Below are 13,682 nucleotides of genomic sequence, written 5' to 3'. Positions count from 1 at the left end.
TTCTTTTCAGAAGAAATTTTAAATCCCTCTTGGATATCCCAACCTGCTTATTTTTCAGGTTTGGAGGCCAAACGATTATGAGTTTAAAGACAAATATTATTTATCTGTCAGTATAAAAAAAAAAAACAAAGCTATCATGAATTGCGGTTGAGTGTTGTCCCTGTTAGATTGCTACGGCATTCAAAAGGATTTGAAAAAGCAAACTCCCAGCAGTTTGATAAAGAGAGAATTGTGACTTGAGAGCAGCTTTTCCCAACTTACTAGGAACATCAAATACAGAACTCTGATCCAAGCTGGTTTTTATGTTTTTCTTTTGTTAGTCAACCATGACTTTAGAGAAAGATCACTTAATATTTGCCACCCTTTGCACAATGCTGTAAATAATACTAGCTTTCAGGTATGCACCGTGCAAGGTTCAACATTGCCTCCAAAAGTTGTAGTCTAGTGAAAAAAAGGACTAGGGGTGACATGATAGCAATGTTCCAATATCTCAGGAGCTGCCACAAAAATGAGGGAGTCAACCTATTCTTCAAAGCACCAGAAGGCAAGGCAAGAAACAACGGATGGAAACTAGTCAAGGAGAGAACCAACCTAGAACTAAGGAGAAATTTCCTAACAGTCAGGGCAATCAATCGATGGAGTAGCTTGCCTTCAGAAGTTGTGGGTGCCCCATCACTGGGGGCTTTTAAGAAGAGACTGGACAACTGTTTGTCTGGAATGGTATTGGGTGTCCTGCTTGAATGGGGGGTTGGACTAGAAGACCCCCAAAGTCCCTTCTAACTCTGTTATTCTGTTATGTTGTTGATACTCCATCTCTGGAGATTTTTAAGAAGAGATTGAATAACCATGTATGGTGTAGGGTCTCTTGCTTCAGCAGAAGATTGCACTAGAAGACCTCCAAGGTCCCTTCTAACACTGTTATTCTGTTTATACCACCCCCACCTCAAAATCTTTAGGTATAGCCCTTAGAGGCTTCAAACTGGCCACTTAACAGTCATTCTTTATGTCTAAGAAGGTTCTATAATTAGACATCTCTAAAAATAGAATGGTTAGATTCTGAAAATCATAGTGATTGCATTTTCAGCTAATTAAATGAGGAAAGTCATTATTACATTATTCAGTTGCATTTAACACAATGGTGGGAGCCATCATAGAAACTCTGTTCATTAAATTAAACATTAGTCAATTTTAAATGTTAAATTAAATCAAATCAAATTTGGCACGGCATAGGCTACTTTGGCCTGGCTTCCCCTCCTTGCAGAAAACACAAACTCTTGCACAATCATTCAGAAGTCAAGTGAAATCCTTTCCCCTGAAAATAATGTCCATTCTTCTTTTAGCAAGCATAAAGAACTGGGTGTCTTAGATGCAGTGAACTTGTAGCTCCAAATAACAAGTTAGGAGTACAGAGAGGGGTTTTACCCAGGTTGCTGGTTCCTTCTGACTAATGGTTGGACCGCTCCTGGGAAAAAATTGTAAAAGGCCATGAAGCAGCTGCTCTGACTGGTGAGTCAGAAAGAGGGCAGGAGATGTCATTCTCTACCCATTCTAAGCCTGAATGTGAAGTTCATGAATCAGTCAGTGTATCAGCCACAAGCAACCAGCCTGCCTCTCCCATAAATAGCTAAAGTAAGTGACTTTATTGTCTTCTACCTAAGTTACAAGAATCTCCCCAGACTGCTTACCTACCTCTAGGAACAGCCAGGTAAGGCTTCATGAATTCTGGGAGAGACCACATTTATGCCTTTGTGGCTGTCCAACAGTTCCAAGCTTGACCCCTCCTTGACCCCTCCTTCCAGCCTAGCTGGCAGTTTCCCAACAGTCTGGTTAATCAAATGATTGGTCCAGTCTTGAGAGGGTTTGAGGTTGCCATTTAGGTACATCTTCTCAAAACAAAACTGAGAAGGGATCTCCTGTTCTGTGCTTAAGTATCCTGGGAAGATGGTTCAACTTTCCCGTTGCCAACAGATTCATTGCACTACCTGTGATTTTTGTAGCGAGTCTATGGCAGGCTGTTCTCTCTGCTGACTGACGGATTGTGATGACAACAGAACAGTGATCGTTGGATGAGTGGGGGAGAATATATTTAGATTTCTCAGAGTGAGAAATATTTTCTCCTTGCATGAACTGGCTTGTCACTCATCATCCATTCTTGCGTTTCGAGAACGCACCTGACTGGGCATGTGGGATTGATTTAAGGACTGCCTGAGCAGTCGCCAGTGAATAAATGCTGCTTTATACACTTGAAAATAGAAGGATGTAAATCTCTTGGACTTCTTTGTGTGTATTTGGGAAGGGGGATCTGATGATGTTCCCCATTTGCATCCCACATGCTAGCAACCCAAGAGGAGAGGACCTATGAAGAGTTTCAGATGAAAGAGGACTTTCCCACCCTTTGGAGAATCAATGCCTTGCTGAAATGTCTTTAGCACATCTCAGTTTCAAAGTACAGTTGGGGACATCTACTCAAAAACCTTGTGGTGATCAGATGAGATCAACTAAGCACTGTCTTGGAGTCAGCTTTGCTCCTTCATTTCATGGGAGGTTTCACAAGGACAAATGCATCTATGATACAAGACACCATTCCAGCATCTCTTGACAGATTTTGCCCTTCTGGAGCTTGTTTAAATAAATCTCTTTCCTTGTCATTTCCATCTTTTACTTCTAGTGTTGACCTTTTCAATATCTCCACTCTATCTTCTCAATGGCCATTTTCATTTAAAACTAGTGATGTTTTAATTGTGAGCCACAGCCCTACATGGGTGAGCTGGAGACTCTGTAAAATAAAGCCTTGATGAAATTTTATCCTTCTTGGGTCTCTCTCAGGATTTCCCACTGATTCTTTGGCTGGTCTTAATGCTCCCATAACAGCAAAGAGTCATTACCCTCTGACAGCAAAGTTGTTTTTCTGTGCTGATGTCATCAGATTTTAATTAGAAAAAAAAAATAACCTTTATCTTAAGGTTGCAGCCCTCACCTCTGGTGGAACCAGCCAAAGGTGAGTGAGCTGATTTCATGCTGCAGGACCAAAATAGATTCTTGACTAAATGTCTTTTCATAGACGTTTGGTAGTGTTTTGGTTCCAAAATAAGTTCTGGGGTTGTTTTTTTTCACTCTTATCACTTTATTGCTTATTGCTGAGCAGACTTCACACAGAAATACTCCTAAAAAATTATTCCACTGTGTTATGAATATTTATGGAAAGGGGAATTGGCTATTTCATGGACAATTAGCGCCTAACTTTGATTTTGGGTAAGCAGAAAAGCAACATATTCCGTATTCAAAACGTATAATTGAATATATGGTGTGGCAGGAATACATTTCCAAATTAAGCCCTGTTGGCTACATATACAGTACATAAAGGCATATTCATTAATTTTTTTTAAAAAATACTCAGTATTAAAACTTATCCACACATCCCTAAAATAATTAAAGGCACTTACTTTGGCCCTCTTTAACTCTTGTTTCATGGGAGAGAACTAGAAAGGCAAAGACTGAACAGTCACAAAATGTCCAGGAAAATAACAGAACAGAGTTGGAAGGGACCTTGGAGGTCATCTAGTCCAACTCCCTGCTCAGGAAGGAAACAGTATACCGTTTCAGAAAAATTGTTGTCCAATCTCTTCCTTAAAACTTCCAATGTTGGAGCATTCACAACTTCTGTAGGCAAGTTGTTCTACTGATTAATTGTTTTAACTGTCAGGAAATTTGTTCTTAGTTCTTGTTCTTGCTTCTCTCCTTGATTAGTTTCCATCCATTGTTTCTTGTCTGGCCTTCTGTTGCCTTGGAGAATAGGTTGACCCTCTCTTCTTTGTCACAGTCTCTCAAATATTGGAGCATTGGTATCATGTCACCCCTAGTCCTTCTTTTCATTAAACTCAGCATACCCAATTCCAGCAACTGTTCTTTATATGTTTTAGCCTCCAGTCCCCTACTCATCTTTGTTGCTCTTCTCAGCGCTCTTTCCAGAGTCTCAACATCTGTTTTGCATTGTGACCAAAGCTGGATGCAGTATTCCAAGTGTGGTCTTACCAAGGCATTATAAAGTGGTATTATTTATTTTATTTATTTATTTATTTAATTGAATTTTTACCCCGCCCTTCTCCTTGCGGACTCAGGGCGGCTGACAGCCTGATAAAAACAAATACAAAAAATACCCCAATACTATCGTTAAAAAACATAATTAAAATGAAATATTAGATTTGGCCTTACAATTAAATTTTAACAAAAATTTTGGGGCGATTTTTAAAGCCCTTAGGCCAGTCCTGCTAGTTGAAATAGCCATGTCTTAAGGGCGCGGCGGAAGGAAGGGAGATCCGGGATCACCCGGATCTCTGGGGGTAGTTCGTTCCAGAGGGTGGGAGCTCCCACCGAGAAGGCCCTCCCCCTGGGGGTCGCCAGCCGGCACTCTCTGGCTGATGGCACCCTGAGGAGACCCACTTCACATGATCTTGATTCTGGAAGAATACAAAATCTTGTATTCTGGCTTCTGTTTGTTCAGGCAAATTCCTTACTACAGATGTAGACGCCCTGTGGAAATGTTCCATCATCCATATTACAATTGACCCTGGAAGCCACAGGGCACAAGAGACTGTGTTTTTCCTGCTCAACAGACTAAGTAATTTCTGAGACACTTTAATAATAATTCTTATGAATGGCGATTGCAGTACATCCAATCTGCATACTATTCCCAAAGTGTCCTTGCTTCTAAATATCTTAAAGGAAGATGTTTGATTTCTTTAAAAAGTCCCTTTCAAAATTAATGCATGGTGTTTATGCATCCCTGTCTAAGCTTTAATGGGACCAATCGCCTTTAGGCACCGAGTTCCAATATCCGATTATTGTATGAACGTCTATAAACTGGAGATGATTTCTACTAATGGTTCATCTCGAGTCACTGTGTGTTAGAGCCACAAGCCAACTGCTGCTTTCCAGGATTAAGTCTCTGCGCGTAGATGTGTATGGGTGTGCATGTTGCATAAACAATTATTCTCTGGAGGAAAAAATAATAATTTGCTTCTATTACACCAGTCTCTTCTAAATAACTAAGGGCTTCCAGTTAATAGATAGTCAAATGAAATATCTGTTGGAGAGAGATTTTTGCTGTTATCAATCCAGAAGGTGAGAGTTTTCAACACGTCAACCCTGCCCTTCGGGACGATGCATCAATTTTGTTACAGTGAAACAACGTGGGAGAGTTTATTTAGCATTTTCTCTTTTTCTCTCTTTCTCCTCCTACCCCCACCCCCCACCCCACCCCCTTTCCAGCCTGTGATCCCAACCAGCCCAACCAGCAGCTTTACCACACCAACCAGCACAATGGGCATGAACTCCAAAATGGACAACTCAACTCTGCAAGATGTTTTTATCTTCTCCCCTGTCTCAGGACTCTACGGCCCCAGGTATATCTTACCTGTGACTGATGACCTTGGCTGTTTAGAATGATAACTCCGTCCTTGACAACAGAATGAATGGGCTGCCCTTAGAGTTGCTGAAGTCGACGAGACACAAGTCACCCTTAATGTAGAACTTCTACACACTAGCTATTGTTTCAGTCCTACTGAGCACACAGCAGGCCAGATTAGGCCAAGATCCAGCTTAGTCAAACATGCTGTTTCTCAACAGGGGCCATCTGGATCTCTCTGGGAACATCAAAACCAGGTAACAGAGACATACATTTTGTCAGATCTGCCCCAATCTGATCCCTTAGGGAAAAAAAGGCTTGGCGCCTCCATGTCTATGGAGATTTTCATCCTCCAGGTCATGGTTGTCCCAAAGGTGCTTTTTCCAAAAGGCAACTGGACTTTCTTGGTTTCCTTCTTCGAAAATATTGCACTTCTCATCCAGGAAGCTTCTTCAGAACTGTTTCTTGGAAAAAGCACCTTTGGGACAGCCAGTCAGGAATTGTAGTTCAAACAACTGTGGGGACCCTAAATTACCTTTCCTGGACCTGTGAAAAGTGCATCATCTTTATTTCTATCAAGGTTGGAAAATTATCTCCTGCTTCTTTGGTACCCATCTTGCTGTTTCTCTCTTTTCTTCCTAGGGATGACATCGGCCTTGTGTCATGTGATGAAATCAGCAAATACGGGATTGGGAAGTCTGGAATGAAAGGTTCGGAATCTCCAAGCTACTTCTTGGAACAAGAAAGCGGAAAGTATTACACGTTAGTTGAAGGCGAGGACCATCCCATGAGTTCTGAATACGAAAGAGGTAGAGTGACAGGGGTGCGGAGAAGAGAAAAGACACCTACGCATGGTATGCTTGCTGGATCGGGCCTTTCTGAATCTTTGTTTGTATGTCATCTTTGTTCCATCTGGAAGTGTTTAGATAGACTGGGTCTGCAACTCTTCCAGCCAGCGTAACGATTGATATGGTTACCTGGGAATTCTTGGACATTTCCCAGTATGTCTGCGGCACAGTAGGTGGACACTCTTAAAGTTTCAGACAGGCATCTTTCTTTGAGTTTCTTGAAGATGCTAGGACCTTCTAAACATCAAGGTATCATTCTCTTCCAGTCATTTCTGGGGAGAAGAGAGCTAACAAAGGCCTGGTAAAGCTCTTTCTTTATCCAAGACCTTAAAACCAAAGGTTAACATATCTTCTCTTCATCTCCAAATACTGAGAGGTAGTAAGGTTGTCTGTTTGGGTCCATGGATGTTTTGCAATGCATTGGTGAGGATTGCAAAACTTAGAAGTGGTTTTCTAGGATTCTTCCCAAACTCTTAAATATAGTCCTGAAATGAAGGAAGTTTCAGGAAGGCCAAAAATGGATTGTAGTATCCACATTCTGCTCTTCAAAACAAATTCACATGCCTAGATTCCTTCTTGTCTTACTTTTGGGAAGTATGTCTTTTGTGCTAAGCACCAGTGGGTGAGGTTAGAGGTTCTTACAAAATTACAAAAGGAAATATTTTAAATGTTAGAGATATTACTCAGAAAATATGGTGTGCTTTCCTGGGAATTTTCCCAGTTCCTCTGGATTTCTACAAGGGCAGGGGGTGGAGTGGAAGAGTTGGAGCATGAAGAGCCTGTATCATAACACACTAAGGAAATGAGAATTTGTTTGTGACAATGTGTCTGTTTGAGCTTAGCTATCCTCCTGTTTATTTATTGGATTTATCCCGGCTGCAGAGAGACTCTCTGAGGTTTACCATTTCCATCAGTACAAAGAATAAAATGTCCACAATAAAAACAAATCAAACAAGATAATCAAATAACAAATCTGAGTAGGCACAGCGCTATAACCAGCAGCGTTCATAATTCAAAGTGTGTCTGACAAAACTTCATTTTTATGGTTTAGCGAATACCCTGAGTGCAGAGCATCTGGGTGGAGGCTATTGCAAAGTGCCCAGGGGCACCAAGCAAAAATAGCAATAGCACTTAGACTTATATACCGCTTCACAGTGCTTCACAACCCTTTCTAAGCGGTTTATAGAGTCAGCATATTGGCCCCAACAATTTGGGTCCTCATTTTACCGACCTCAGAAGGATGGAAGGCCGAGTCAACCTTGAGCAGGTGAGGATTGAACTCCTGGCAGGCGGGCAGAGTTCTAACCACTGCACCACTACAGCTCTTCCTTCCTTCCTTCCTTCCTTCCTTCCTTCCTTCCTTCCTTCCTTCCTTCCTCCCTCCCTCCCTCCCTCCCTCCCTCCCTTCCATTCCCACTTACCAATAGCACTTAGACTTATATACCGCTTCACAGTGCTTCACAGCCCTTTCTAAGCGGTTTACAGAGTCAGCATATTCGCCCCAACAATCTGGGTCCTCATTTTACCGACCTCAGAAGGATGGAAGGCCGAGTCAACCTTGAGCCAGTCGGGATCAAACTGCCGAACTGCTGGCAGTCGGCAGTCAGCAGAATTAGCCTACAGTACTTCATTCTAACCACTGCACCACCCTGCCCTGGGAGCCTCACCCCACACACTTTGCACAAATGTCCCCCCCCTGGTCACCCTTGGAGAGGACAGCACATACATTACCTGACCAACTCTGGACCACTTTTTCTGTCAGGACATTCATGACGGTCCAGAAAATCCAGAACTTTCCAATTTTCGTTATGAAACTTAACATGAGTCTACGCTTATTCCTTGGTCCGGTCCCGGTCTTCACAACTATAAGTACAGTTACAACGTCGGTGGAGCCAGATGTGCACAGCCAGCACTCATTCTGAATCAACCGAAGCTTCAGGGCGCTCTTCAAAGGCAGCTCCATGGAGAGAGCATTGCATTAGTACAAATGGACGATGATCAGAGCATGAGTTATAATTACAAGGTCCTTGTGGGTCTGAGTAGGACAGCAACTGATACATCAACAAAGCTGAGCAAAAGCCTTCCTGGCCACAGCCTTTCACTCTGTTTTTATCTGTTGCCATGAGACCGGGAGTGTCCCCAAGAGACAGATGTGCTGTTACAGAGACAGTGCTAAGCTATCAAGAGATCACAAGAGAAACATTGGAGTTGTGTGGTAAACAAACAGATAAGATAAGATAACCTTTATTGTCATTTTTTATACTGTGGGCACAATGGCACACATCAAAAATGAAATTTAGTTGCCCGCTCTCAAAGTGAAACACATACTGTACATGACACACACCTAAACGTACTATGAACAACACACATACAGACCCACATCCCTACATATACGTAGCAAATAAATATTAAATACTGTCCATCTTGAATATGTAACAGAAGGAGGAAGCTTGAGAGTTCGCAAGGTTACTGCTGTATGGAATGAAACTCTGGCTGAATCTGGATGTTCTGCTACGGATACCACGAAGCCCCCTCCTCCCAGAAGGTAACAAGGAAAACAGGTTGTGAAGAGGATGTGTGGTGTCCCAGCTAATCTTATGGACCCTGCTCAAGCAGCGCTTCTGTGCTATGTCCTGGATGGGATGGAGGGAGCTGCCAATGATCTTTTCGGCCATTCTCACCACTCTCTGCACCGCCTTCCTGTCTGAAGCAGTGATGCTTCCAAACCAGACTGTGATGCTATATGACAGGATGCTCTCAATTGTCGCCCTGTAGAAAGTGGTCAGGACAGGGGAAGGAAGATGTGCTTTTCTCATGCGGCGCAGAAAATGCAGGCGCTGCTGTGCCCGCTTCACCAGTTTCTCACTGTTGAGCGACCAAGCCAGTCTACTCGTTAGCTGCACACCCGGGAATTTCATGCTGGTAACCATCTCCACAGGTGAATCGAGAAGAATTCGGTTCAGTTTCAACCTCTTTTGCTTATCCAGACACTCACTTAATCCAGTGGATTAAGACACTGATGGTCTTTTCTCTATCTCCAGAGGCAGCCCTGGACAGTTGGATATTGTCAGCATATAGATTATAATCCTCAGGGGTTCCATATGAGGGTCTATGGAGATTCTCAATCATCCAGGTCATGGTTGTCCCAAAGGTGCTTTTCCAAAAGACAACTGGACTTTTGGGGTTTTTTCCCTGAAAACCTTTCACTTCTCATCTAAGAAGCTTCTTCAGATCTGAACGGGAGAACCGAAGATGCTTCTTAGATGAGAAGCGAAACATTTTCAAGGAAAAAAAAACCAAGAAAGTCCAGTTGCCTTTTGGAAAGTTCCATGTGGATGCTAGAAAGGGGAAGGACCAGATCTCTACAAGGAAGAAAACGTTTGATCATTTTCCAAATTTTCCAGTCTAATCTACAACTCTGTGATTTTTCTGGCCATCCCAGATCCAACTATTAGCAAGTTATTACTTAGCTTTTGAAGGTCAGCTGAGGTCAGAGAACGTGCCCTGAGCTTTTGCAGGAAGAACGGGATCCAGATGTAACACAGAGGTTAAAAAAAAAAGTAATAAGGATGTGGAAGTGTATCTCCATGTCTTTGGGGAAAACATCTGCACCTTCCCCTTTAGCAGATGTTAAAAAAAGCTTGTAAATAGGTCAAGTCCAAGGTGCTTTTGAAAACATATAGTTGGATGCAAAGGAAATGTGCGATAGCTTTACAATGCAGCGAATAGACAACCGTCCCATTGGTAAACGCAGCAAAAGAAACTCTTGGGATGTTATTTTACCAAGAGTATAACTTTATTGATAATTCCACATAGGCACAGAAGTAGCAAAGCCAGTTCTAAAAACCAGCATAGGTAAAATCTCATTTTTCCCTTGGACCTCCCCACAGTTCATTGTCCATCGATCAATTGCATTCATGTTGTTTTGGGAACCATCTGAGCACTTCTATAAGGAACCATCCTACTTTGCATCTTAAGAAGACAGAACTCTTGGAATATTTCTTCCAACAGGCATCTTTATTAAGAGAAAGCTGGTTGCAGGCATTCTAGACAGGACTTGGGGTCCAAGCTCTCCCATTCAAGGTTTTAAGGGATCCCCCATTAGCCCCACCCCATCACCCCCTTCTTCCAGCGACAGTCCCAGGCATTACATTCCCACCCCCTTTTCCTCACTGCCGGGAGTAAAGACTTCAGAAAGGATTACATGAAAGGTAATGGCCCCATTGTTATTGTTAGTCCTTTTGGTGATATCCACATCCAGTCCCTTTGAAGTATACTGAAGGAAGTGAGGGCCATAAAGCCCCTTTGTTCACCCCCTTCCCTTCATCGTATGACAGAATCCAGAGAAGGCAGAAATGGGGGTTTCCATAGTTGATAACTAGAGATGAAATATAATTGGATTCTGACAACTTCAGAGTTTTCCCAGCATTTGACCTTGGAGTGTTGAGACTGTCCCAGGCTACATTGGCTCACTTGCATTCCTCAGTTCTCTCCCAATCTTCCCTTGCATTCCAATACTTTCTCTCCCCTCTCCCAGTTTCTGTTGTCTGGTTGCAAGCAGAGGTGTGTAGCGAGACAGCCATGACACTAATTCTGCTTGGAGTCAAAGCTGGACAACAAAAACTGCACGTAGCACTGGATATTATTTGACAATTATTGAGAATAATTCTTGAGAATTCTTTTTAAAAGAAAAGCTTGGCCTAAAATGTGTATTTAGTTTGACACCCAGTTCTCCAGTTGTACCCTGTTTTTTTGTTTGTGAGTTTTACTCAATGTACTTGGCAAACCGTGTCACAAAATTCAGGGAATTGTTTTCTGTTTGGGTATTAGCTGAATAATATAAACATGGATTGGTTCACACTCCAGTTGCAAACAGAATGACTTTATCAACACCTCTCTCGCCCTGCTGACTGTACGTGAAAACGGCTAAAACTCAACTCATTAAATGTCCTAGATTTTGGTGAAACGCATAACTTGCGGTTTTAAAAAAAGAGACCTTTAGTTAATTTCCTAATCTAACACCTTCTAGATTTTGTGTCGGCTCAAATGCTGCACCAGTGAAGGGTCCATGTCAGCTGTAGATAAGTTGTAAGGATTCGCTGTCATCTACAGGCATCTCATTACCTGCATATGTAATTTCTTCTATGATCAAAGAGAAAAGAGAACAGATCACAGTAACGCCTCCTTTTACCTACAAACTATTAATTAATACCCAGACAAGCAAGAGAAGGCATTGCATCAGCATAACGACAATCAGATAATGAGATGTCAATCACATAAGAACAATGCTCAACGGTGTGGACTATCCAATTATATACAAGTTTGATAAGATGGCAATTATACATTCCCTACAACTGATCAAATCTTATGCCTCCAAAAGAATAGCAGTGAAGGTGCTACCTAGTCAGGTAATGAAGCATCTGTCAATCAGACATTCCAAGCACAGAGAACGCTGCACCTTAAGACTCAAATGCAGAATCTGAGCATACATATTATCTACCGCCATAGTTTCAGAGCTTTCTCAGAAAGAAAGGATGGGAAAAGTGATTTTTTTTCCCCAAAAAAAAAACTTCTTCCGAAATGGTCCAGTATGTTTTGCATCGTTCTAAAACAAGGGCGTCCAACTTTGGCAACTTTAAGACTTGTGGACTTCAGCTCCCAGAATTCTGGCTGGGGAATTCTGGGAGTGGAAGTCCTACAAGTTGTAAAGTTGTCCAGTTGGACACCCCTGTTCTAAAGAAAGGTCATCCATCTTTTTTTTGGGGGGGGAGTTGTTTCTATCTTGTGAATGGAATCAGAAATGCAATCTGAGATTACTTGCGGTGCATTGGCCAAGTAATTTTCACACACAACACTTTCTCGCTTTCAAATAAAAATGAAACATCTGCAGGGAAAAAAGGGAGGGGTGAAGAGAATCCTGATCATGGACAGATAGTGCTTGACTTACAGCCAGTCAGTTCACAACATTTCGAAGTTACCTCGGACCTTCTCAGATCTACTTACAGTAGTAGCCAAAATTGTGGAAACCTCCCAAAAAGTGGTGTTATTAGCCATCAAACCTCAAAAATACACTTTTCCCAAAAGTGTATTTTTGAGGTTTGATAGCTAATAACACCACTTTTTGGGGGGAGTGGTACCATAAAATTATATATCAATGAAAAGATAATTTAATCAAGAAGGTAATGCAACATAGTTTGTTCAATTATCTGTATTCTATGAAACGTGATAGCCAAATAATCAGAAAAAGGAAGCACAACTTGCTTAGGTTGATCTCAGGTAGCTTTCCTTCATCCGACTGTAGCCAATGAGCGTGAGTGTTTAGAGAGCCAGTCTGGGGTCATCTTGTTTTGGCAATGAGCCAATCAGATCACGGTAGGATTCAGTTATTGATGTCATGTATTGAAGCTGAGAGGAGGACATTTGTCAGTGTGTTATGTGATCCGCTCTCAAGTTGGTTGGGTTTTTTTGTGTTCTTTCATTTAGTGAGCCTATAAAACGAAATAAAATTAAAATCATGGTGCAAAGAGTTGACTTGTTGCCCAGAAAGCGATGTAAAATAGTATTATGAAGTGAACCAGGCTACAGTTATAAAGAAATTAGAAGAAAAATTGGTGGAAACTTAACCAAAGGTGGCATTTCTACTATACACTTTTCCAAAAGGTTTCCACAATTTTGGCCACTCCTGTACAGCCCAGTTTTGAACTGTTCCGACAGCCATCCTCCCCCACAGTCCCACAACCACATAATTTTGGGCAGTTGGAAACCCACCCAGTTCACAGCTGTTTGCCCATTGAGTTGGCTTGTCAGAAGGTCACACAAAGGGATCACGTGACCCAGGGACACTGCAACCATCATAAATGTGATGCCAAGTGCCTAAATTATGATCATGTGACCACAGGGATGTTGCAACGGTCATAAGTATGAAAAAAAGCCATAAGTCTTTTTTTTCCCCAGTGCCGTTGTAACTTTGAATGGTCACTAAAAAGCCTACTGTCAGTTGTGTGCCACCTCTGTGTTTCTAAGCAAACCTTGTTGCATATTTAGCAACATAAAGCTTCCGGAATGCAGGTTTTATTTTGCTAAATTCTGCCCCTTCCCCGCTTTGTGAATATGTCACTGATTATCGCAAAGTTCATTTTAATAAAGCAGCCAGATAAATAAATTATAATTGCTCTCATCACACAGCATAAGACTGCAATCAGAAACTGGGGGGGGGGGGAATCAAAACAGTCTGAACTTTTCAGAATGCCTAATGACAGTCTGAATTAAGAGTGTCTTATTTAATAGGCAAAAGAATCAGTGAATATGTCACAAATCAATAAACTGTCACAATTTATCTCTCGCCATGACGGCAGCTTGAAATCTGTAGAGGGCTGTGTTGCCCTCTTCTTCTCATGCCTCCCAACTTCCCCTAGTCCAAAATGCGGCCG

At 42.0% G+C, this 13,682-nt stretch overlaps 1 protein-coding gene across 1 annotated transcript in view; it reads left to right on the top strand.

The window, feature by feature from the left end:
- LOC107298602 (connector enhancer of kinase suppressor of ras 2-like) overlaps positions 1–13,682 on the top strand; it is a gene marked incomplete at its 5' end in the record, with an annotated part of 62,751 nt that overhangs the window by 44,650 nt on the left and 4,419 nt on the right. The window contains 2 exons of the mRNA XM_029286574.1: positions 5,269–5,402; positions 6,047–6,258. Of these exons, the coding sequence (XP_029142407.1) occupies positions 5,269–5,402; positions 6,047–6,258 (346 nt within the window). The remainder of the gene's footprint in view (positions 1–5,268; positions 5,403–6,046; positions 6,259–13,682) is intronic.

Source organism: Protobothrops mucrosquamatus, unplaced genomic scaffold (assembly GCF_001527695.2).
Source record: "Protobothrops mucrosquamatus isolate PMUCROS unplaced genomic scaffold, P.Mucros_1.0 scaffold4121, whole genome shotgun sequence".
Lineage (NCBI taxonomy): Eukaryota > Metazoa > Chordata > Lepidosauria > Squamata > Viperidae > Protobothrops > Protobothrops mucrosquamatus.
The sequence above is the reverse complement of the archived record's forward strand: the minus strand, read 5'-3'. Positions and strand labels throughout refer to the sequence as shown.